Genomic DNA, 26,737 nt, shown 5'->3' with positions numbered 1-26,737 from the left:
AAATGTAAATAGTTTATACTTTTGAGAAATGGGTAAAATATAGCAAGTACTGTGCATTAGAAAACTTTGCAAAGATGTTTCCCTTTCAGACAATTTACTTTTCTGTTTTAGCATAGATATTTTTATTTAGCAAACCTACCATATGAATAATATTTCATTACCTTTTATTTTAACGTCAACAAAAAACAAATTACTCTGGCTTCTCTCAGTAGCTGAAATAGTGTTGTTTTTTGTTGTTGCTGTTTTTCAAGGCAAGTTTTGCTAGGCAAAGCAACTTCAAAACAGAGCAAAAGAGGAAGATTGAATGGATTATTAGGGTCTTGGGTAACTACCAGTATTACAAAGTGTAACAAATGCAAATGGCACTGACACATTTCAGCTTCTTTGTCGTTTCTGTAATATACCAATGCATTATGAAATTCAGGTACTATCAAAATAATTAACAAATATATATTGATGCTGATCAGTTTTCAGTTCATATCAATTATGATCAAAGTAAGATAAAGAGCTTGGCCCTGATCCTACAAGCGGATCCATACCCACGTATCTTAACTGGCATCATGGGAGCTCCCCACAGGCAGAGGCGCTGGAACAATTTGTGTAGTGGGGGTGCTGAGTCACTGAACCAAACTGTAAACCCTGTATATGATAGAAACCACTTCAAGCCCAGGTGCACCAGAACCCTCAGCAACTCTGGTTCCAGCACCTATGCACACAGGTGCAGGGATCTGCCCATGGAGATCATTTTACAGGACTGGCTCCTTTATTAGTAAAATCTGGACTCATTAAGTCTATACTGAATGATGGAAAACTAGTTACTCATGAGGTCAAGCTTCTGGGTTGTATGTATCTATTCATCCATCTAGGTTCTTTACGGTGATGAGTGCCTCCCCAGAGTAAAATCACCCTGCAGTAGAATAGCTTTCTTCAAGTATTTAGAACTTATGTAATTGCAGATTTTCCCCATAAAAACATTTTCTAGCTGCACGGCTTTATAAAGTAATGAATAAATACAATGGCATCTTAAAAAGTTCCAACTACCTTAATCATATTTGATACTAGTCTATCATTTTGTTTTGCTAACATTTACTAAAGAATGAAACGGCAGAAATCAGAATAATTTTGGTTATCATTAAAATACTGTGTATAAACTGTTAGAGTAAGGCATTCTCAACACGAACTTGAGGAACATATAGTTTCATGGCCACTAGAACTAATATTTCAATTTCTTACCAGGATTAGTGGAATGTTTTTGCATATAAATCTCTATAGTATATTCTCCTTGTAAACACTTTATAAATATTACTGATAAAAAGCTCAACATTTCAAATGTCATTTTAAAAGCATTGGCTTGACATCAGTTCCCATTCATTTACTGTGGGATTATGATTTGGAAAGGAAACAGTTTCAAATAAATGATCTCTAGAAGATGCCTACTTCTGTAAAACAAAACTAACTAGTATTCATTTCAAACGTCACCTCTAAACACTCTCTAAAGGTATATGAAGTGTATGCATTAATGTAAGTAGTATTTACTCACTCTCATGTTTCACTTGTTGGTATTACGGCAAATAACACTGTATCCATGACATGCCTGATGCGACAATTTACTATTTTCATAAGCAGTCACATGCATTGAAGTTAGGACCACCAGCTGGTGCATTTTGCACTCCAAAGCAGAGCCATCAGAGAGGCCAGGCTTACAAATCTTTCTTGCTGAATGGCAAGATAGCTGGTGCATGAAATGACAGATCTCAGCTGAAAGAAGAAAGCAGATGACCTAAGGCTTCTCTTCAGATGCTGCTTCTCCTTCCTGAGTAGGTTTCTCTTCAGGTTCACTGTCTTGCACTGGAGATGGATTACGGCTGGGCTTATTGCTGTCGTGGCTGCTGTGACCACTTGCACTCCCAAGACGCGTTGATGCCACAACAGCTTTCACCGCAGCCTGACAAAGAGAGGCAATTTCAATAAAATCCACGGCATAGAACACCACCCGAGTCTCATACGAAGAGGGGTACACTAAATTAGTACATTTAGCTAATAAAATGAATTATTAAATTATTTCAAATGTTATGACATTTGAAACAGACACTATTTCTGAAGTCTAAATCTCGACTAGTATTAATAGAAAAAAATTTTCAGATGTTTCTGAACCTAATTTAAAAATAAAATACACCTATCCACATGAGAGGACAAAAACCAAACTTGTGTTTTTCCATAAGTATATTCACACTGATTATTTCACAAAATATGCCCCAGGTGAAGTGGCTGCTATTATTATTAATTATTATTTATGTTTATTATAGTAGTGTCCAAAACCTGCTAGGTTCTGTATAGATATATAGAAAGACTCTGGCACAGATCCTTGCTGGTGTAAATTGTCACTGCTCCAATTTACACCAGTTAGGATCTGTCCCTTGATCCCTGCCTGGTAAAGTGGATATTCTTAAAAAGCAAAAACATATGTACGGGGACAAGTGGATACTTGACCCAGTGAAGGAGGCAGCAGCCATGGAGGGATTCAAAATGTGGGATGACTTGCTCAGATTGATGGACTAGAAACAGAACATATTACCTGGTAAAATGATGCAAATTAAAGGTAAGTGTAATGACCTTTACTTTTGGTTCTACTAGTGTGTATACAAGAAGCAGTTCTGATCTACTGTGCTGGAATGAACATCAGGGTTAATTCTGAAGTTTTACAGTATTATAATTATTTTATTAACATATGGCTTTAGACAGACAAAGAAAAACTAAATAAGTCCTTACATTGGTCTTATATACAGGAGGTGGAGGTAATTTGATATGTATCATTACTTGTATAATTGTAGCCACATGTGTATTATTGTATATACACTTATTGATTCAGTACCTAGATTAGTATTTCATCTTTAGTGTTTTTGGAGAGAGATTTAGTTTTCATGCTATTAGCGATTTGGTAATTTTGTTCCTGATGGAAAAACAGTAAAGAAATAAACTTATAAAAAAACATAGTTCTAATTAATCTCAAGTCTTGGGTTTTTTTTTAAAATGTGTCTAGTTCAGGAGTCGGCAACCTATGGCACGCGTGCCAAAGATGGCACGCGAGCCGATTTTTAATGGCTCTGCACGGAGCAGAACATGCTGCTAGGAGCCTCATGGTAAGGGGTCCAGGGCTGGGGGGGTTGGATAAGGGGTGGGGGCAGTCAGGGGACAAGGTGGGTTGGATAGGGGGTGGGATCCCGGGCAGGGTGGTTAGGGGCGGGGGGGGTCTTTGGAGGGGGCAGTCAGCGAGCAGGGGGGGTTGGATGGGGCATGGGAGTCCCGGGGTCTGTCAGGGGGCGGGGAGCAAGGAGGGTCCTGGGGGGGGGGGGGGCAGTGAGGGTGGGGGGTCTCTATGGGGGGGTCAGGGGACAAGGAGCTGAGGGGGGCTGGATGAGTTGGGAGTTCTGGGGGGGGCTGTCAGGAGGCAGGGGTGTGGAGAGGGGTTGGGGGAGGCAGGGAGCAGGGGGGGTTGTATGGGTTGGGAGTTCTGAGGGTCCTATCAGGGGGCGGGAAGTGGTTGGATGGGGCATGGGAGTCCTGGAGGTCTGTCTGGGGGCGGAGGTGTGGATAAGGGTCGGGGCAGTCAGGGCACAGGTAGGGGTAGGATCCTAGGCGGGCAGTCAGGGGACAAGGAGCAGGGAGGCTTAGATAGGGGGTGGGGTCCTGGGGGGCAGTTAGGGACAGGGGTCCCAGGAGGGGGTAGTCAGGGAACAAGGAGCGGGGGGGTTGGGGATTCTGAGGGGGGCAGTCAGGGGGCGGTAAGTAGGAGGGAGTGGATGGGGGCAGAGCGGGGGCAGGGCTAGGGCATGGCAGGGGCGGGGCTAGGGCAGGGCTCCCTGGGTGCACACCCTAATGAAATGTGCTGCGGACGCCTATGGGCAGAAGCTTGGTCCTGCCGGCTCCCCTGCCTCTTCCCGTAGTGTGCTGGGTTCCTGTCCCTCCTCCGCCTCTCCGTCCCTCCCTATCTGCCAGCCGATCAGCTGATGGACCTTGCGAGGTGTAAAACGATGAATGAAATTGTTTTTAATTGTTCGCTTTATTAATGTAACTTCATAAGTAAAGTTTTATGAATGAAACAATATTCATTCATAAAACCGATTACCCCAATAACTGGCTAATTAACAATTAAGATGCTTGTTAAGAGCCATAGCTGTTCAGTCAGCTGCCTTTGTAAGTTTCACTATCAATCCAATTCCTGCTTAAATCACTAAGACTTGCACTGTTTCAGTATTGTAACTTCTGTTCACCATTTATTACACTTGCCTACAGTGTAACTTCTGTTCACTGTTTGCCATATTGTAATTCAAACCCCATTTTAAAACGCTTACTCCATTTTGTAAGGGCTTGCTGCAACCTTCATTTTTGCAAACCCTGCTGTAATCTTATTAGTTTAGTTTAGATGTGTGAATGAGGTATGTATGGATGATGAAATCAACCTCCAGCCCCAGCCTGTCCTGATTAAATAGAGTTCAAACACCAATGGCTGAAAATGCAGACAAAAGCCCTTACAAAGTAAGAAGAATCCACCCTAAAAAGAAAAGGTACAATAGAAGGAAGATCAAAGCCAGGTCCCAAGCTGAAAGTCATGTCTGCAATTGACGGGTGATCAATCACCAAACCCAGAGGCAGCGTAACACAGCAAGACCTATAGACTCTGGATTCAAACTAAAGCCTACAAAAAGTATGGGTGAGATGGAAAACTTTGGAGGAGGGTAACATTCTGCTGCCAACATGGAAGGGCATCGGTGCATGCCCAACAGAGACCCAGCTCGTCCTTGTGCCGGGCTTTCCTGGCCAGTTAGCTGCCACAAGCTACGAACCCAAGCTGCAAACTCAAGCCACAGACTCAAGCAGGACTGGTAACTATGCAGCAGCTGCAGAACATCTGGTGTGTGTGTGTGTGTGTGTGTGTGTGTGTGTAGGTATAATGTGTGTGTATAAGGATTAAGATATTAGTTATTGGTCATAAATCAAATTATCATAATAAATGTGGCATCTTTATCTTGTCCCCTTTAATAAGATCCTGCTAGTTTTTATTGGTATAACAGAGGGAGGGGGTCGGGAAGAAGCAGAGTCAGCGTGCTCGCTGCTCCCGGCGGAGGCAGAGAAGAAGCGGGTGCAGGGCCTTGGGGAAGGTGTGTGTGTGGAATAGGGGCATATCCTCTCCAGCCCTCTGCCCTGACCCCCCTCACACTCCCCCCAGCCCTGAGCCCTGACCCCCCCACACACATACTCAGCCCTTTGCCCTCAGCCCCCCACACACCCCAGGCCCATGCCCTGAGCCCTGTACCCCCCTCACACACCCAGCCCTCTGCTTGACTCCTTCACACACACTCCATGACCCCAGCCTGGACTCTGGCACCCCCACACATACCCAGCCCCCCCCCCCCCGCCCTGACACCTGCATCCCCCTCACATGACCCCAGCCCTCTGCCCTGACTCTTGCACCCCCCCACATATCCAGCCCCCCTACACCCCATGCACCCCCCACATCCCCACCCCCACCCTGAGCACCAAATGGGAGCTCCTGCACACACACACACCCCACATCCCCACCCTGAGCACCAAATGGGAGCTCCTGCATCCCCCCCCCCGCACATTCCCAACTGCACCCCTCGCACCAAATGGGAGCTGCCCAGGTAAGTGCCCCACACCCAAACCTCCTGCCCCAACCCTGAGCCCCCTCCCTCATTCTAGCTCCTGGCCAGACCCTTCACCCCCAGCCCTGTGCTCAGTGCACTCCCACCCTCAGCTCAGTGCAGAGAGAGGAAGAGAATGGGCCAGAACCAGGGAGAAGGTAGGTACTCACTGTATGTGGGCAGGGCTGGGACCCCAGACCGGTAGCTGGCTGAACGGGTCCGGCAGCCGGGATCCCGGCTGACAGGAGCCGGCAGATGGAACCCCCTGAGCGACAGTGGGCTGAGCGGCTCAGCACGCTGCCGGTCTGGGGTCCCAGCCGCCGGCCCGGCACAGCCCGCTGCCGGTCTGGGGTTCTGGCTGCCGGACCCTTGCCAGCCGGGGTCCCAGCTGCAGGCCCCACTCAGCCCGCTGCCAGCTTAGGTGAACAGAACCCCAGACCAGCAGCGGGCTGAGCGGGCCGGCAGCATAAGATCAACATTTTAATTTAATTTTAAATGAAGCTTCTTAAACATTTTGAAAACCTTGTTTATTTTACAATACAACACTAGTTTAGTTATATAATATATAGACTTATATATAGAGAGAGACCTTCTAAAAAACATTAAAATGTATTACCGGCAGGCAAAACCTTAAATTAAAGTGAATAAATGAAGACTCGGCACACCACTTCTGAAAGGTTGCCAACCCCTGTTCAAGGTCTCAAAATAGATCTGTGGTGTGAGAATACAAAGAGAATCCACAATGAAATTTGCAAAATAGACATAAACTTTTCTTAGAAACCCTTTGAACAATAAGTGTAGAAATTAACTCAGGAGGAGTTAATTTTGTATTCTTCAGGAAGCGCACTATAAAAGAACAACTTTAATGGACATATGTAAGCCTGCTCTCTACAGGTTAAGTGTCACTGTGAATTATGTCTAGAGCTTCCCAAGATCTTTGTAAACACTTCACAACAGTTCTGTCCTCTTTTTGCCAACTAGACATTCTCTGTTACATTCCCTAATAGCACTGAAAAACGAGAACAAGTGAAATTTAAGGGTAATTTCTTACTTAGGAATCTGTCTGTGCATGGACTGGATAGCTCCCAGTCCAGAGGCTAGTTTATTATTTCCATCTGCCCATGATGATGAAGGCATCTCTAAACATGGCTCCACAATAGCTGTTATTCATAAATATCGTGCACAAATACTCTATGAAATCTCTTCCAAAACAAATACTATAGACACTAAAGACCAACGTTAGTAGAACGAGGGGGAGAATTGCAAACTCAAGTCAGTTAGGTGCCTAACTGCCATCTGTGCCTTTGAAATTCTTCCCACTAGTGCCTAAGTCTTGCATGCAACTATCCCAATAAAAGGGCAAATGAGTGTTTATTGGCCTGATCCAATTCCCATTGAAGTCACATCTGCACAGCTGGTAATGATTCAGGTGCGGAGGGTATATAATTGCTCCAATGCTTGTGAAGTTACCTGTAATAACAGGGAACTGCATGTTTGGGCCTGAATGTGCATATTTGGTATGCACAACACAGGCATTTAATTTTGAAAACTTGCCCCTCTGGGTCATAAAGTAAAACGCTCTCAGTGCATGTCTCACATTCTCATTGATACCCATGGGAATGGCATGTGCGTTTCAAGGGTATCATAAAGCCAAAAATATACAATATTAATAAAGTAAAATTTTAACCAAACAGATTAAGCATCCTCCAGGTTTGTAGATGTAGGACTCCATGAGGAAACCAGTGAGAGTCACCTGCTCAAACTTAGCCCCCTTCCAATCAGCACTCTACGGATGTAGCATGCAGTACTAAACATAAAAAAGGAAAGATTTTTAAAAGCCATTCCTATTCTAGAGACCAGGTGGGTGAGCTAATATCTTTTACTGGACCAACTTCTGTTTGTGAGAGAGACAAGCTTTTGAGCTTGCCACAGAGATGAAAGAAGAACTCTTTGTAAGCTCAAAAGATGGTCTCTCTCACCAACAAAAGCTGGTCCAGTGAAAAATATTAGCTCACCCACCTTCTCTCGCTAATATCCTGGAACCAATACAGCTACAACAACACGGCAAACATTCCTATTCTAAGCAGTTTTGTTTCTATAGTGCTTTCAGTCAGCTCTGCACATTTCCACTTGTCCAGTTGCACAGAGTGAACGGACTATCTTTAGCTTTTTCATCTATATCAGTTATTATAGAAAAGGACAGAGGAATAGATTTTTTTTTTCCAAAGTAAAAATTTTCTGATAGTTTTGTCAGGCTTCTTAGATGTCAATGCTTCTGTATGCTTTTAAAGTTAAGTGCAGAGACTTACCTTAAGTTTACGCCGAGCATTGAATTCTTGAAGTTTCTTTTGTGCATTGTCCATATGTGCAAAATTGGCTGCCTTTCCTGTGACCCAAGGGTGCTGCAAAGCTTGAAAGGTCGTGAGGCGCTTCTTAGCATCAAACACAATCAACTTTTTAACCTATGTCATCGAGAAAAGAAAGTCAACTTTCTTCCCCAATGATATGTAGTGAGTCCTACATTATGGGGTTTGTTCTTGGTTTTGTGAAGCTGCTCAATTAAAGGCTCTCTAGGAAACAAACTATCATTTTTTGTTGCTGTTCAACAAACGAATTCTAGAACTAGCAGACTCAACCCTGGAACATAGGTTGTTACTACTTATCTTCAAAATGGAGATAATACTAAGTGTCTTGCTGAAAGACACACATGTGCTACTGAAAAAAAATCTTTCTTTTGCTGTTGAACACTATGCTGTGTGAACTAGCACGTTTTCATTACAGCTACAGTAGGTGAATGCATTTGTCTAAGCTGCCAAGGAGAATATAATGGTTAATGGTAAATGGGCTTAAGTATAAAAGAGAGAAAGAGACAAAGGCAAAATAAACACATTCACTTTGATTTTGAACCTTCATGTACCAATTTTCTTGTATTACTTTTATTGTAGCTCAAGTACTTTATAGCACTTTACCAATTAAAAAAATAATCCTGCATGTACTGTAAGTACAATATGTAAATTGATTGTAAAGTATGGCCATAAGAAACACTGCATTTGAATGGGTAAAAGCATTCAAAGCAAAGGCATTATGCTTATTTGATAACTTAGGTCAGGACTACCACTGACTGCAAGGCTACATTAGAAAGAGTATCAGTATCAGTACACCTCACAAGTTTTAATGTGTGGGGATTAGATTACACAGTGGTTGAAAGAAGTATTTAACTTTTTTGCAAATTTGGGTTAAAAAATGTGCATGGAATATCACGGCTAGTGGTGAGGGTTAAGTGATAACTGAGGTGTGTTTTAAATGGTGTTGTGAATGGTGTCATATAGTCTTTCATTATCATGAGTTCTTGACTTTCAGGAGTACCAAATCCACTGCTTTTTCCACTGAGTCTGGAAAAAGTGCTTGGCACACCCATTGACTTTCACTAGCTCTGTGATTGTCTTTGGATCCAAGACTCACCTGTTGGCAGCCATTAGCATCTTTCAACATAACAATATTTAATTTTAAAATTGCATTTAATAGGCTTAAATCACATATACCTCAAAATATTGTGTAATTCCTGAATCACACTCTTACCTACTGTATTTAGACCTCTGCCACAGCAGAATCAGGGCATTATTTCAGTAACATTTCACTTGCTATCAAATGTGGGTTTTTAAAATTTTGGGGATTTAAGTTTTAAAGGTGACTGGAAAGTTTTTAAAAATATAAATCAAACTACCTAATATCCCACATAAAAAGCCATATTTTCAGAGTTAGGCACATGACCTCAAGTACATTTGTGCATACAAATGCCCACTGGAAGTGTGCAAAATAGGTGGGTTTTTTTTTTAAAGTTCTGTGTATTCTTACTTTACCCTCCATAGAATGTACTTTACAAATGTGCAAGTTGTACTATGAAAATGGGCTAGGCATCATTGTTCACAGCTCAGTGAAAACATCTGCTCAATGCACAGTGGTGGGTCAAAAAAATAAACAACATTTTAGAATGTTTAAAGGAACTGAACAGAAATTAATACAGGGCCAGATTCTATCAGAGATGGCAATTCCTATCATCCTATGGAGGCATAGGTAAGCAGCAGAACCTGTACAATTCTGCTTATTGGAGCTTTATCCACATTAGCAGGTAATAGTAACTGCAGGAGTGCTGCTGTAGGCAGGTGTCATGTTATTGACTTGAACTGGGACCATACAGAACATGGTTGCAACCAAGGTCCTGTAGGGGCACCAAATCTTGTATAAAAGGGGTCTATGGAAAGGTTATGGTTTGCTGGTTATGATTATGCTGTCTATATGTGTGTATCATTTTGTAGTTGAAGTTATGAATATTGGCTCTATATGTCTGTGTTTCAAACTTATGCTATGCTTCTGGGTGACACCCCAGACAAGTTGGTGTCAGCTCTGCCTAGCCTGCTTGAGGGCCCATTAAGGGCCATCAGCTATACAACTGACCCACTGAGAGAAGGCAGATATGCCTTGAGACTCGGCAAAGTATGCAGGGACTTGCCTATGTGACTCCAGACTCCATTTTGCTGTAATTTTCCACAGTAAGAACAAAGAGGTGTTCTTACACCTGGAAAAGACTATAAAAGGCTGATACCTCATCTCCATCTTGTCTTCAATCCTGCTTCTTACCTCCGGAGGGACTTTGCTACAAACGGATGCTCTACACAAAGGACTGATGACCCATCCCAGCTGGGGATGTACTCCAGAGACTTGATTTAAACCTACAGTTTATTCTATCACTGCTACAAGCCTGAACCAAGAACTTTGTCATTACTGTATGTAATTGATTCCATTTAACCAATTCTAGCTCTCATGTCTATCCTTTTCCTTTTATAAATAAACCTTCAGATTTTAGATTCTAAAGGATTGGCAACAGCTTGATTTGTGGGTAAGATCTAATCTGTATATTGACCTGGGTCTGGGGCTTGGTCCTTTGGGATCAAGAGAACCTTTTTTCTATTACTGGGATATTGGTTTTCCTAACCATTTGTCCCTATAACGAGTGGAACTGGTGGTGAAACTGGCGTGTCTAAGGGAATTGCTTGTGTGACTTGTGGTTAGCCAGTGGGGTGAGACTAAAGTTCTCTTTGTCTGGCTGGTCTGGTTTGCCTTAGAGGAGGAAAAACCCCAGCCTTGGGCTGTAACTGCCCTGTTTTTAAGCAATTTGTCCTGAATTTGCGCTCTCAGTTGGGTCCCGCCAGAACCAGCATCGTTACAGCAGGGCGCAGGTATTTTCACCACTGTGTCTTCTAGACCTGCTGTTAGCAGAACTAGATGACACAGATTTATCTAAACTAGTGCTTCCACCATTGCTCCAACTGGTAGAGCTGCACCTATGTTGGTGCAATGGTGGGAGATTTCCTGACAAATGCCACAACTGATGCAGCTTTGGCATGTGGAAGGTGTGGGGAGCTGAGCAAATAGGTGTGCATGGTGAAGCTGTGTTCCACAGATGTCCATCCACATCAGGGCAGAGTGGCATTGTAGAAAAAAATACAAAAAAAAAGTGGACACAGGAGGAGGACTGTAGCCAGTGGATCTAAAAATACACAGATCTCCTGGCTGAACACCCTTCATGAGCAGAGTGCACTGTGGCTGTGGAGTAGCTCTGCTACTGCTCCATGACCTAAGCGGGGAAAGGGGGATTCTGTTTATCCCCACTCTGGTGGAATTCCCCCACAAGTACTTTGAGGGAAAAACCACTGCCCTCCTACGAGCAAGTCAGAGTGTCACTGTCGTGTGTGTGCCCTGTGAGTCTAAGCAGCAATTCTGGATCAGTTAGTCAGAATGCCTCTTTGTGGCTCCAACTGCAATGCAGCTGCTCATCCCTCCCTACAGCATGGGTCGTGGCTTCAAAGCCACAAACTGACTCAATCTCTGGTTCAGATTTTACTTCCAACCATTCAGAATTGAAAATATATGAGCTCCATTGGAGCAACTGCGCTGATACAACTTACATAAATGCCGTATGCACACAAAGACCATCCACTTAGCTCTACTGCGGGGTATTGTTTAGCTGACCTTTGCCTACGCAGAGATGTAAATGACATTTTCTCCATCTCAGAAATATTCTAAATCTAATACAACAACAATAAATACTTCGAACCTCTACAGTGCCTTTCATCCGAAGCATCCTGAAGTACTTTACAAACATTAATTAATGTAGCGTTTTATGGCACAGTTTGTACAAGTGATATGGAACTGAACATTTGTTACTGTAATTTTAATGAAATAACTAAATTGTGTATGTATCATTGGGTAAAAATAGAAGTTGGACATGTTCATCTTTGTAGATCAGTATCTTTCGGATCCATTTTACTTTACCCAGTAATCAAAGGATCTAGTGCAGATAATGCTCCAGCCTTAGCATTTTACTAATGGATCATACTTAAGGGCAATGACTCTGCCTCATCTACTAAAAACTGATTACAAAAAGCTGAGAAATGGACAGAATCTTATAGTCAAACAGCTGGGGCCTTTGTTATTTAATCTTTATAAGGAAAAAAGTTCAAACGCGAAACTATACAAACTATGGAGGGGTTTTTATAGCCCTTTTGAGGTTGAAACGCCATGAAGAAGAAAGAAATGGAAAGAAAAAAAAACTTCTCCAAGAAATGATACCTACAAAAAAAGTCAGACACTAGAATCTTTAGCCAGGTTCTCTGAATATTAACCTGATCTTGAACAAGTGATGTATGATGTAGTGTGGGGACTTTTTACTGTAATTTAATAGACTTAAAAAAAAAAGTGTTCTGCAATAATCTCTGAATTTCTACAGCCTAATTTACAAGAGTACTTAACAGCCACAGCTTTAACTGATGTCAGAAGGGGCAAGAGGTGCTCAGCATCTCTGAAATTCAGGCCACTAGAATCTATGGTTGTTATTTCATTTTAACAAATTAGTCTTGATTTGCAGGCAAACAAGATAGGCTGGGATCAAAGTGAAATGAGGATATATGTGAAAAAGCTCAACACAAATACTGTTTGCCTTTGGGGAACTATGTCACATGTGCATCAGAGAAAATACTACACTTTGTGTTCTTGTTGTACTTACCAAATCCTTGGCATTTAGAGACACGTCATCCCACCAGGGGGACACAAAGTCATATTCACAATTCAAAATTCTTTTAAACATGTACTGGTCTCCCCTTTCATCATAGAATGGTTCAAATCCACAAAGTCTAAGAGGAAAAGAGAGCGAAATTTATCAAAGATCTAAGTGATTTCAGGCTCTAAGGAACATTCCCCTATGTGATTTTTTACTCACTACACAGCTCTTTTCCCACCCTGCATGTGAAAACAGAACTACTTTTAATTAAAAAAAAAAACAAAAATAACAAACCTTTGCTTGGGTCTTTATACATGTCACTTTAAGTGGTCCCCCCCACCACACACACACACAAGGCAGGGCTGATAACATAACCTATTATTAAGGTTGCCCGACACTTTCCATTATAAGATGCTGTTTTCAGTTGATTATAACTTTGTCAGACTTCAACTGTTTGAGCTGAAATTGTCCATGCTGGGTGTCTGCCTCAGGGTGGATTTTTTGGAAACATTCAGGCAAAATAGTTCAGTTGTTTCTGAGAATGATGCTAGGAAAAATGGTGTTTGGCCCATGTTAAAAAATTCTGGTGACCTTGTCTTTGAGATGTTCTAGCACCCAGTGCTTTAGAGCAGAGACTTGCTATTTGGCGGCGGGGAAAGGGGGGAAACTAGTTTCAGGCATCTGAACTGAGAGCAGGGAGACTGTCTCTCCTGTGATCTCAATAACACCCTGCTGGGCCTAGGCAGCATGAAGGAGAACTTTAGAGGGGACAAGAATTGGATCTTCAGGAAGGTAACAGGCTGGGAAGGACAGAAACTGGGATTGGGAGTTGGGGTGCAGGAAGACTGGGAGTGGCTGGGCAAGGCGATTGGTACTGGGAGCCAGGGAGAGAAACAGGGGATGGAAGTGGGGGGACTGGGAGCCAATAGTTAGTGGGGAGACTGAGATTTTATGAGGAGCTAGAGCAGAGACAAGGACAGTCTGGGCAAGGAAAATGGGACTGAGGGGGGATGAGAAGCTGGGGTGGAGGGGGAGAACTGGGAGTGGCTGGGCAAAAAGACTGGGACAAGGAGCTTTGGTCAGGGGCGTTATTGCGATTAGATGAGAAGCCTAGATAGGGAGATTAGGACTGGGAGCCAGTGAGGATAAGGAATGTGGGCAAAGGGTGACTGGAGGCTAGGGTGGGGGAGAAAGATAGATTGGAGGAGGCGCCAGGAAGAGGAGAACTGGGGACAAGGAACTGAGGTGGGTGAGGAGACTGTGAGCCAGGAGTCTTGAACTGGGTGTCCAGAAGGGTGAGACTATCACTTGCTGGAGGAGACTGGGAGTGGAGATTGGGATTGACTAGTTGAGGAGAATGGATGGGGACGAGGAACCAGGGGTGGGGAAGAGACAGGATGAGACAGGGTCAGGTTGGAGGGGATGAGGCAGAAGGAGTCACACTTGGGGGTGGGGGGGATAGGCAGAAGAGTCTATGCTCACGGGAGCACAATATCCTACAAAGCCTGGAATAGAACCCAAGATTCTCAAGTCTCACCATTCCTCTGCTGACAGCAAATATCTCCCACTAGCAATGTGTCCCCCCTCCTCCAGTGCTTGTCCACACAGAGGATTATAACCTATTACTGCTATCAGTTACTCCATTCGCTCAAGTGGCAAAAGCCTGTGCAGTGAGGCTAAAGGTATCAACTCTGACGATGACTCATGTGGGTGGCAACAGGATGCTATGATGGAATTCCTGTATTTTCAGTTTGCTTTTTTAAAAACGTAAGAAATCACATTAAAAATACTAGAAACATTAAGATTCAGTCAAGCACTCAAAAGTTAGGAAGTACCACAATTAAGGTTGACTGTGTAACCTTAATTTGGGCTCCTTAGAGTACGTATTATGATACAGTCTAATTACATGACTATATACCATTTTTTCTATGGAATTTGTCTAATTCATTGCACAGATCAGACCTACTCTGGGGATGAATCAGGGTTGTGTAGTGATGGAGGCTGCTGCCTGTAGGACCACTGCCTCGTTTGTTGCAGATGATGGAAGGTGCACAGGGAATGACCATGGGGACTGCAGGAAGAGAAGGGATGGTTCTCTAAATGAAGGCAGTTGGATGCTGCCCTGGAGAAATGGATTCTGTCCCTGCCTCTGCCAGAGAGTTCCTGTGTGATACTGGACAAATCATTTAACCCAAAATTTTTACAGGTCACTAATTATGTGCACGTCAGATTTTGGGGACTGATGAGATTGCCTAGGGTCTGATCTGCAGAAGAGCTGAGTGCTCATTGCTGCAACTGACGTCAATGGAGCTGTGCTTTGAACATATATAGTGCTATATGAAAATGCTACAAATACTCTGAAAAGTTAGGTCCTAGGCATTTCAAATTGGGCATCCAAAATTAGATGATACTTTTGTCCTTAATCTCTCTGTGCCTCAGTTTCCCACATGTAAAATGGTGATATCATCCCCTCACCTCCTATGAGCGTTATAAAGATAAATTCATTCATGTATGATACACACAGGTACCACAGCGATGAACGACATAGCAAAGCCCGGGAGGAAATTAATATTTCTCTCTTCAGAACAGGGTTTTAACATTATGCGGTAAATAAGCCTTGGGCCACACACTCAACATTGGGGATAAACCAAAATACTGAAAAGCTGCTCTTTAAATGAGCATCATCCATTCTGTGCACTGAATGAGGCAGGGATCCTGTGGAAAGATAGTATGTAATCATGTAATTTCAGACTGTATCACAATGTATATGTACAAGGGGGTTGAACTAAGGTTAAATTAAAATACAAAATAGACCCAAAAAACAAACAAACAAAGAAACTAACCAAAAAAAATCAAAACAACACAAAAAAACAACCACATATACCCAGGAAAGCTAGTTATTCACTGGATTGCTTGGGCCAAATTCAGTGGTAAATCTAAGTGAGTTTAGCTTTAGAGAAACGTACACTTTTCTGCCACTTCATGATGTATCACCCATAAACCCACTCTCTACACTCCCTTATGCATACATTTGCACCTATTTAACACTACGTAATTTATATATCTCTGAATTGGATCCACTGGTTACAATCCTGCTGCTACTGCAATCAATTGTAGAACTCCCAATTATGGTATACAACAGCTGGACTTTAATCTGGTATGTACAATGCATTCCAGTAATTTATCTGAATAATGATCCTATTTGCAGATGAGATACATTCAACGATATTTCAGATGGAAGGCAAAGACACAGAAATGAGTGACAGTCATACAATACACTGCCTCTTGTTTGCATTACACTGTAATCAGGCTTATCATTTTACAGTAATCTCCCCTCTAATCAATAAGTGTCCTGATGCTACAGAGGATTAGTGTATCTGCTGTCATGTTCTAAGTAAATATGACAGGTAACACAAAATGAAGATAAGAAAACAATGAACTGCGAAGAAAGTGAAGAGCAGTGCTATCAGTTAAATATAACCGTAAACTCCAGTATCAGTTATCTTAGTTTTGAAAAACAAATATTTTGCATGCTATCTTGTTTTTTTAAAATGAGAGAGATGCATTAAAGCTCAAGGAACTAATGTTCTGAAAAAGTAGCTGCTTGCCTGTGGGTGGAGTGGCTGCATCGTGTTATAGAGCTAGCACAGAGACACCAGCCTAAGAATATTCTTAGAACAGTATTCATGCTCAAGGCTGGCAGAGGTGGATTAGACTACAGCAGTAGAATCTTTGAATGCTCTATTTAAGTAGGTGGGAACGGACTGCTGTCCTCTTGACCTCCTCACCCCCATTTGTCTGCTTCTCCCAGCATCATATTTGTGCTGGCTTCAGTGATGCTCTTTTCCCATGGAATGCCCTCCCTCAATTGGTCTGTAAGGTCAGTACCCTATCAAGAGCTACCAAGATATGTAGTAGAAATTAGGTAACTAATAGCAACAAGTCTGAGGAGCAGTCAGAAGCAACTGATATATATTTATAAAACAAACAATATATTTAATGCACATAAAATGTACATGTTTTGACTATCTTTGTTCCCAACTTTTGTATATAGCTTGTCTTCTTAGCATATCACGGGCACTACTGGAATGTAAATAAAAAATAATAGCAATCATGCACCCATTGACACACAGAAGGTTTATGGCTCAGATACTCTGCTGTACTAGTCTCTTCTGATACAGTATGGGGGCAAGTGAATGTCAGGGAGCTGGTAATGGTTCTGTGATCATAGGTCTAATTTCATACCAGCCTTGAGGGAGTTTAAGTGTCATGCGCAAACTTTATCAGGAGTGATTTTGTGTTTTCTTCCAGGTCATTGATAAAAATGTTAAATAATGCAGAGCAAAGAACAAGTCCGTGTGGGACCCCACTTAATTTTACCCAGTTTACATTTACACTTTGCGACCTATGAGTTAGCCAATTTTTAATCCATTTAATGTGTGCCATTTAATGTGTGCCATTCTAGTTTCTTAATCAAAATTTTGTGTGGTATCACATCAAATGCCTTACAGAAGTATATTACATCAATACTATTATCTTTATTCAAGAAAACCTGTAATCTCATAATAAAGAGATATCAAAATGTTTGACAGGATCTGTTTTGCATAAAGCCATGTTGACTAGCATTAATTATATAACTGTCCTTTAATATTTTTAATTAATTGAGACCCATATCAGCCGTTCCATTGTTTTGCCCAGGATCAATGTCAGACTGGCAGGCCTGTAATTATCCACATTGTCCTGTTTACCCTTCTAAAATAGTGGCACAATAGTGGCTTTCTTCTGGAATTTCCTCAGTGCGCCAAGACTTACTAAAAATCATCTAGAGAGTTCTTCTGCCAGCTTTTTTAAAACTCTTGGGTGCAAGTTATCTGAACCTGCTGATTTAAAAATGTCTAAACTTTAGTAGCTGCTGTTTAACATCCTCCTGAGTTACTGGCAAAATTGAAAGTATTTCATCATCATATGATATGCCTTCATCATCTGTTTTTTCCCCCAAACATAGAGCAGAAAAAATTATTGAACACTTCTGCATTATTATTAACAATTCTGCCATTTTCATTCAGTAATAAACCAATATCATTGCTAGGATTCTATTTGTTGCTAAATCTCTTTCTTATTGTACCGAACTCTGCTGGCCACAAGTTCTCTCGTGTCCTTTGGTCCCCTATCAATTTACTACAATTACTAGTTTCTGATTTATATTCATTACTATCAACTTTTCCTTTCTTCCATTTTATGTGTGTATGTGTTTATATATAATATAATTAATATATTTATTTAACTTCCCCTCTAAACCAGGTTTGTTTGTTGTTGTTTTTTAAACCATTATGGGCTTCTTTCACAATTGTGGCACTCTGGGCTTCGAATAGAATGTTCTTAAACAGTTCCACATTATCATTCACACTTTTCTTTTAAAATTCTTTCTCCCAGTTGATTTGCTCATACTTATTTTCAGCTTTGTGAAATTGGCCCTTTTAAAGCACAAAATATATATATTGCTGGTTTGCACTTTATTCTGTTTGAACATAAATGTGTTCAAGCCATGATCATTTGTACCTAAGCTACCACTAATTTTTAGTTCCGTGGTTTCTTTATCTGTTAAGAAGAAGTCTCATACAGGAGAATTCCATGTTGGATGCCACACTTTTTGAGTTAATAAACTGCCATCTATCATATTCAGAAATTCCAAGGACATTTTAATACTGGCAACATGAGACCTGCAGCACATGTCACTCGGATTGAAGTCCCACAGCGCTTTTTCCTATACATTATAGATGGATACTTAAGGAGCAGGTCATCCTGTTCTCTGGTGTGATTTGGTGTTCTGTACCAGATATCAGCAGGTGCCCCATCTTGTGCTGTATCTAGGGCAACCAGACAGCAAGTGTGAAAAATCGGGACAGGGGGTGGGGGGGTAATAGGAGCCTAAATAAGAAAAAGACCCAAAAATCGGGACTCTCCCTATAAAAACGGGACATCTGGTCACCCTAGCTGTATCTGTTAGAACACTGATCCATAAGCATTCAAGATAATTTTCCTCTGAGTTGTCAGTGACTTGGAAACAGATAATGTTTTTGACAGTGTCACTCCTCCTCCCCTTTTGCCCAGTTGATGTTTCCCAAATAGGTTAGAACCAGTGATTTTAACATTCCAATCATGGAAATCTTCCCACGAGGTTTCAATACCTAGTAGGTCAAATTCCAATTCCTGTTGATAGGTGGCTCATCACTGTTCCACCACCTCCTCTGTCTTTCTCTTATTTTCTGCCCTGCTGCTTTTCCCTCATCTAAACTTACTAGAACACTATAGCAAATCATCAGTAATGTTAACTGGAATTGAAATACTAATGCATAAAATTGGTCCATTTTACTATCATCAGAGAGGACCCAACCCTGCAAGGTGCAGAACAACCTCGATCCCCACTGACTTCAGAGGGAGGTTGCACACTCAGAACCTTTCAGAATCTGGCCTCTATCTAAGATCCCTCTTATTTTCTCCTTTCCCCCATTACCAATGCTTTGAACACATTTCAGAAAACAATCCCTGACAGTGATCCAGCAGGAAGTAGGGTTACCATATTTTGAGCCTCCAAAAGGAAGACTCTCCACGGGGCCCCGGCCCCGCCCCCAGCCCCGCCCCAACTCCGCCCCTTCCCCAAAGTCCCCGCCCCAACTCCGCCCCCTCCCTTGCTTCCCGCGAACATTTGATTCGCGGGAAGCCTGAAGCAGGTAAGGGGAGTGTGGGGGGAGGAGGCGCGGCCCAGTCTGGCCCCCCCGGCGTCTTCAGCCTGGGTCGGCTCGGGCCCTGGGGTGCTGGCCCGGCCCCCGGGCCCCCGGCCGAGCACCCCCGGCCCGCCCAGCACTGCCAGTCCCCGGCCCGGCCCCCGGGCCCCCGGCTGAGCACCCCGGCCCGCCCAGCACCGCCGGCCCGGCACCGCACTGCCGGCCCCCGAGCCCCCGGCCCGGCACCGCCGGCCCCCGGCCCAGCACCGCCGCCCCGCATGTCCCGATTTTCCTGGACATGTCCGGGTTTTGGGGATTTCCCCCTGGACGGGGATTTGGAGCCCAAAAAGCCGGACATGTCCGGGAAAATCCGGACGTATGGTAACCCTAGCAGGAAGCACCAGCTCGGTGCACATCGGCTCAGCAGTGTAAAACCACCTCAGCTTCCCATCTTCAGGTTCTTTCCTGTCCTTGCACAAAATGCACCAAGTAGTAACATTGTGTAGTTTCCTATTTGTTAGAGAGCTGACATCTTGCTGCTTATAAGTATGGACACAATGATTAAATAGTGGGTGAAAATGACCCTTAATTGCTGTAGTGTAGTTGCATGTAACAGCTAGTTTACTGAGCCCCCATATGAGCTAAGTCATGCATAATGCAAGAGAGTACTTCCTTTTCTGAATATCAAATGAAATCTCAAATGTAAACAGTGGGGAAAAAAATCCTGTAGTTCTCAGTGGGCTAAGGAATTCATTTCAGCAAGACCAACTGAAGCTCTTGTAACCAGCACAATTAAAGAGGAAATATGCTAACAGCATCCAATTTGACAAGAAAAACAAGGTTTCTTCAAATCAAACCTAAATCCTTTTAAAATTTAACTCCATCTAGAATTGTGCAGAGCTAATGCATTAGGAATGACACAGCTATAACTGGGTGTCACTGCATCAAGGATTAGATTTTGCAATAAAGTAGAATACAGTTGCTCTAGAGATAATCTGGAAAAAACAATTGCACATTGACTACTATATGTAAAAATGCCTCACCAATTGCAACATTCCAGTGCTATCTGGCTTTGTTGTGGGTGCTTATACATGGTACTTGCACTTATTCTGTCTGCTCCAGTTGTAGGCTCTGATAAACTAATCTCTATCTACTGCTACAAATATTTTCACAGCGACTCATTAACACCATATGATAATGTTTGTAATGCTTATCATGTGAACTGAAAGAGAGTTTCATAGAATAGGCGAGCTATCCCTCCTACCCATTATTACTACTGCTCATGTCTATGCTTCTACTCCAAATAGTTACGTGTTCCATCTATGCCCATGGTCTTTTTTGCTATATTCAGAGTTAGACCAGTTTAAATAAAGCTGTGATTTGAAAATTATTTCAATAAACTGGTGCAAAACACAGTGTGGACACTCAAGTTAACTTCAATCAGATTTATATTTGATTTACTTTAAATCAATTCCTTACCAAATTAACATAAACCAAGATAAACCAGGTTTAAATTGAATTAAGAATGTCCACATTGTGTTTTGTACCAAGTAAATTAAGTGTGTAAAAAAAAAAATCACAATTTTCATTAAACCAGTGTAACACTGACTATAGACAAGGCCTCAAGTATTTGTTAACTACTATGTGCCTCTCTAATGTGGGATGGGATTTCTGGAAATGTCTTTATAGAAGAATACAAGGCAGATCTTCTGCTGGTGTAAATTGTCCATTAACTTCAATGGAGCTACAATAATAATTTATAATAGCTAAGGATCTGCCCCAATATAACTTGCATTAGAGAGGAAGGGGTAAAGCTGGATGTAAGAGACAAGGTCTGAGATGTACTCCAGGGCACATTTGTGGCAGGTTTTGAGATGGGGAAACGAATTTTGTTATAAGAAAATAACGGACAACAAAATGATCATAGGAATCCAGAAAAGTGGGTCCCAAAATGCACAACTGCCTGTGTTCCTCTTCAACACACAAACCACAGATCTGAGGTTTACACTAATAACTTATGACCTGTGTGTAGCAAATCTCCTCTAAGAGAGTCTTTCATTCTTTCCCATTCTTTCCTATCAATCATACTCTAATTTCTTATATTAAGGAGATATTGTAACCTATTCTTTTACAGGAAAATGAAAGCAGATCACTGATCTTATTTATGCTTTATATAAAAAAATTGCATTTCCCAAGATTTTGTATTAAAATAATTTGTCAGCAATATATATATGTATATATATATAGTATGTGTGTGTGCGTGTGTGAGAGAGAGAAAGAGTGTATATATATATATAATCTTGTTTTCTTCCCCTTCCCAGAATGTACTGACTGAAATCATTCCACAAACATGCTGCACAACAAGAGAAAACAAATCAGCCTAGCATCAATGTTGCCACAGGACTAACGGAAGTCGCTCATTCTCCCATAAGGAGAAGGGTCATAACAGAAGATGTACAGCATGCAGAATGCACAATGACCTTCAACTGTCAAAAACCTTCTTCAGAAGCATTTCATTTATGCAAAATAAAATAACTGCAATACTCACCACTAAAAATACAGGCCATTCTTATTTAGATACCAAACTACAGAGTTAGGTGCCTAACTTTAGACTTCCCTGTTCGAATATTTGGGCCTAAACTGGGAAAGACAGTTGTATAAACAGTGCATAACACTGTAGAAAACTTATTTGCCTAAAACAATTTGGGACACTTTGGATCTTACAACCCTTTGTCAGTTATATCTCTGACTACAGAACAGTACTGAGTATAACACGGAATATTTTGATGATTATGGACCATTTCAATCCAGAAATAGAGCAAACAAACTTCTTTTTCTTTTGGGTGGGCAGGCCATGCCTCTCCCCACTCTCTGTGCCCAACAGCTCACCATTTCTTTTCTGCTTAACTGCATGGCAGACTTCCAGATGAGAATCTGGATGTGAATCAGCAGCAATGGCATTTGAATCATGGCACCAAAAATGTTGGAGGCTGAAGTCCCCAGAAACCCTGGTGCAGCTGTGCTCCTTGCTGTTACAAGGCAGCTCAATTGCAGTCATGTGCTTTGATTTCTTTTTGGCCCACTGTGTCTGCTCTTTTGAAAAAACAATCGTTTCTATTTTCAACTCGCATCAGAGCACAATTCTATTTTATTATTTTCTGTCCAGGTTTTTGTGGCATACTCCTCACTGTATAATATCTAAGCACACTAGTAATTTTATTTACAGCATAGGTTAGTAAGTGCACTGTTCCCTAAAAGACAATATATACAGTGTGCCAGATCCTCTGCTGCATCTGAGGAGCTCTCAGCTTTGTGCTTCCTCATTCCTGTGGTGTTCTGAGCCAGGCTGGTTCCCTGGGCTGCGCTAAGTTACACCAGTTGCCAAGATATTATGGCAACTGGCACTTGCCAGGGCATAAGGACATTTCCTGCAAGCCAGCTAAACTAGGGTTACCATACGTTCGGCTTTTCCCGGACATGTCCGGCTTTTCGGCAATCAAACCCCCGTCCGGGGGGAATTGCCAAAAAGCTGAACATGTCCGGGAAAAATACCGGCCGGGCACTTCCTCTCCTGCGGCTGTTCTGCTCCTCCCCTGACTCAGACTTTGGCTCTGTTTAAGAGCCAAGCTGCTCGAGCCAGCGCTACGGGCTTCGGGCAGCCCCCGTGCCTCCAGACCCTGCGCCCCCGGCTGGGCGCTTCCCCTCCCAGGCTCCAGCTGCTCTGATCCTCCCCTGACTCTTAGGCTCTGTTTAAGAGCCAAGCTGCCCGAGCCAGTGCTACCGGCTTCAGGCAGCCCCCGTGCCTCCGGACCCCGAGCCGCCGGCTGGGCACTTTCCTTCCCGGGCTCCAGCTGCTCTGCTCTGGCGGCTCGGGGTCCGGAGGCACGGGGGCTGCCCGAAGCCGGTAGCGCTCGGGCAGCTTGGCTCTTAAACAGAGACGAAGAGTCAGGGGAGGAGCAGAGCAGCTGGAGCCCGGGAGGAAAAGTGCCTGGCCGGGGGCGCAGGGTCCGGAGGCATGGGGGCTGTCCAAAGCCCGAGCGCTACCGGCTTCATGGGTTTGCCGGGCAGCCTCCAGACCCTGCGCCCCGCCGCTGGGCGCTTCCCCTCCCGGGCTCCAGCTGTGCTGGGGAAGCGCCGGCCATGGGCGCAGGGTCTGGGGGCTGCCCGGCAAACCGTGAAGCCGGTAGCGCTTGGGCAGCCCTTTTCGCGTGGCTGGGAGGGAGGAGGGGGAGTTAGGGCGGGGACTTTGGGGAATGGGCGGAGTTAGGGCGGGGGTGGGGGTGGGTGGGCGGAGTTGGGGTGGGGCCGGGGTGGGAAAGGGGCGGGGCCAGGGCCCCGTGGAGTGTCCTCTTTTTTTATTTTTTAAATCTGGTAACCCTAGCTAAACCAGCTTTAGGGCAGCTATTCAGCAGCCGAGTGGGGAAAAGCTCCCCTAATGCAGCCCAAGAATGTACAAAGTTCATAACAACTACATTTATATCCAAAATCTTTGTGGGATAATTGTATATCCTTAAGTATTTATTAGTGGCAAATACAATCTGGCATTGCCTATGATATTTCCAATGTAGATCTTTTCTACAGCTCATAAGTGCTTTACTGTTATTTATTTAGATATGAAGAACACTATTTTACATGGTCGCTCTCCTAAGGCGCTTAAAATCTAAAGAGGCAAAACAGATATGAAAGATAAGGAAAAGCTTCAGTGGTGCAACTGGTTAGTGCAAACGGGAATATTGCTGGGGTTTTGAGTTCAAGCCTTACCTGGAGCACTTGTTTCTATTACCTGTGTAGTTTCCCCAACTTGCTTTGCCTAATTCATATGGAAAGTGCCATATTAGAAAAAGGAGAATAAGTTCTAAAATGTGGAAGTGGGTGCATAGCTTGGAAACATCCACCCTGTGCTGCCATTAATTCCAGTAGATTGTTCACTGGCAGGGCAAATTGACTTATGGAGGGAGGGGATAGCTCAGTGGTTTGAGCATTGGCCTGCTAAACCCAGGGTTGTGAGTTTAATCCTTGAGGGGGCCATTTAAGGATCTGGGGCAAAAAAAAAATTGGTCCTGCTAGTGAAGGCAGGGGACTGGACTTGATGACCTTTCAAGGTCCCTTCCAGTTCTATGGGATACATATATCTCCATATATTATTTACTGTATTTAACCAAGATTTAAAAAGAATCACCCATTATTCAATGTCTCCAGATATCATTTGGAGTAATATGTTTATGCTGTATAAAGTATCTTAAAAGGGATACTTAAGCAGTCTAAGTACAAAGTAAAGTTTTTATTGGGAGGGATATCAATAATGAATCAAGTTATTAAAACACCGAAACATGGAAATGGAAATGGAAATATTGCCCTTGAGCTTTTTCAGCCCAAACACAACACTGTGCTAGAAATATGACACATAAATTATTATAAATGGCCCATCTAGTTTCATTGTCCGTGCTCAGTGAAATGCAAAAAATAAACATAATAAATGTCTAAAATAAATGATTTTTTACAATTCTTTCATTTTTAATAATGAGTGTTTGCAGTAATTTAGACAAGCGATATTATGATATATATGACAAATGTATTACTTGAATCATCTGTGCTCCTTCAACCTTCAAATCATTTAAATACCATTAAAATATAACCCATACAAAACAAATTAAGAATCTTTTCACTTTCTGTTAGCAGAGTTCAGAATGTCAGAAAAATCTGTGGCCTTGAAAATGAAACATCAAAATACCATATTTTATATTTCACTTGGTATTATTATCTAAACTTACAGGATGTAGGTGATTATTCCCAAAGACCACATGTCCACCTCTGGGCCATAAGCACATCCACGTAGAATCTCTGGTGCTGCAGATGATAAAAACATTGTCACTAGAGCAAAAGTTTAATGCAGAAATAAATAATACTAATAAAGGTCATGAATTTCAAACATGTCTGACTTCTTAACTCAGAATGTAATTGCAATGTGTCCTCTTCGAGTACTGTAGAACAAATAGGGCCTGACCTTGAAAGTCTTTACTTAGGTAAAACTCCCATTCATTGAGTAAAGAGCAACAGGAATTTTCCCTGAGTAAGGACAGCTGGCATGGACCCCTAACTTGTAAAGTCAAGAGTGCAATTTAACTTTGATCTCCAATCTGATTTTAGAGAAGGAACCAGATCCATGAAAGGGATAATGGGCAGCTACAGAAGTACTGTAGCTTGAGTTTTACTGACTACATGACATTTGTATTTTTTTTTAATAGTTCCAGTAATTCTGAAGTCAAGTTGCCTCTATAATTAAAGCTGAAACCCTCTCCATTACAAGTCATATTTCAGACCCCATCCATGTCTCTCTCTGCCCAAATCTATTTGTGCTAGATTTTCTCATGTTCAGTCTCCCATGGGAGGAATAGGGTGCTGTTAACTAAAGACTGACACTCTTGGGCGTGGAAAGCTGCAAGAAGGATCACTCCAGAGTCAAGAACTTTTCCTTGAAAAAGCCCTATTTCCCAACTCAAGGAGTTCAACCCTGGGAACAGACAGCAAGATCATTCCAGTCAATTGCAATTGCCACAGTAGGGCACAGGGGAGAGGCAGTCTCTGAGGAGACTCACAATTCTGAAATAGCAAAGAGAAGCCATTATTCACCAGAGGAGCTCAACCCATGGATGATGCTGAAGAATAGCCAAGAGCATGATGTGTGCTTCATGTAAGATATGCACTTGAAGCCTATGCGTGATATGAGATACATACTCCTGTTGTTATGCACACACCTGCATGCACACTATATATGCCATGACATGCCTCCTTGAAAATACCCCTCTTTTCCCCATAACTTTCAAACGTTTTGTGTTTTCCCCACTCCCTGATAAGTTTCTGATCAGCCCTGTCAGCTGTTGTACTCCCCTGAACACCATTATCAGAAGCCTCTGACTCTGCCAGCTGCCAACCAGCCATATCTTCCTGGGGCAAAGTAGCCTAATATCAGCAGGGGGAGCCAAATCTCACAGTGAAGTAGAGGAACACAACACTTGACATGATGCAAAGATGAGACCCACCCACCCCTTTCCCTCATCCCTTGCCACACCAACCTTGAATTTGCCCTCTTCTGAATATGCACTGCAATATTGTCCTCCGTGAGGCCTATGGGCTGGAATAGTCCCTACTGGCTCTCCTAAAAGGGAGCTCCCAGTCAATGGATTTGCAAGAGCAAGAAGATAGTGAAATCTCTCTGGGTCCATTCCAACAGTCCCTTATTCATCCCTCCTCCTCCCACCCCATGGGGTAAAGGGGATAGAGTCCCCGGAGGA

At 42.8% G+C, this 26,737-nt stretch overlaps 1 protein-coding gene across 2 annotated transcripts in view; it reads right to left on the bottom strand.

Annotated features, from left to right (window-relative positions):
- Positions 1-370: 370 nt before the first annotated feature.
- The window catches only part of CAMK4 (calcium/calmodulin dependent protein kinase IV), a 288,928-nt gene continuing 262,561 nt past the window's right edge, over positions 371-26,737 (bottom strand). For both annotated transcript variants that reach the window (XM_005281632.5, XM_024106727.3), the window contains exons 8-11: positions 25,217-25,292; positions 12,727-12,853; positions 7,973-8,125; positions 371-1,945 (exon numbers count right to left, since the gene is read on the bottom strand). In XM_005281632.5, coding sequence (XP_005281689.1) covers positions 1,781-1,945; positions 7,973-8,125; positions 12,727-12,853; positions 25,217-25,292 — 521 coding nt within the window. In that variant the 3' untranslated portion in view covers positions 371-1,780. The remainder of the gene's footprint in view (positions 1,946-7,972; positions 8,126-12,726; positions 12,854-25,216; positions 25,293-26,737) is intronic.

This window comes from Chrysemys picta, chromosome 6 (genome assembly GCF_011386835.1).
Source record: "Chrysemys picta bellii isolate R12L10 chromosome 6, ASM1138683v2, whole genome shotgun sequence".
NCBI lineage: Eukaryota > Metazoa > Chordata > Testudines > Emydidae > Chrysemys > Chrysemys picta.
The sequence above is the reverse complement of the archived record's forward strand: the minus strand, read 5'-3'. Positions and strand labels throughout refer to the sequence as shown.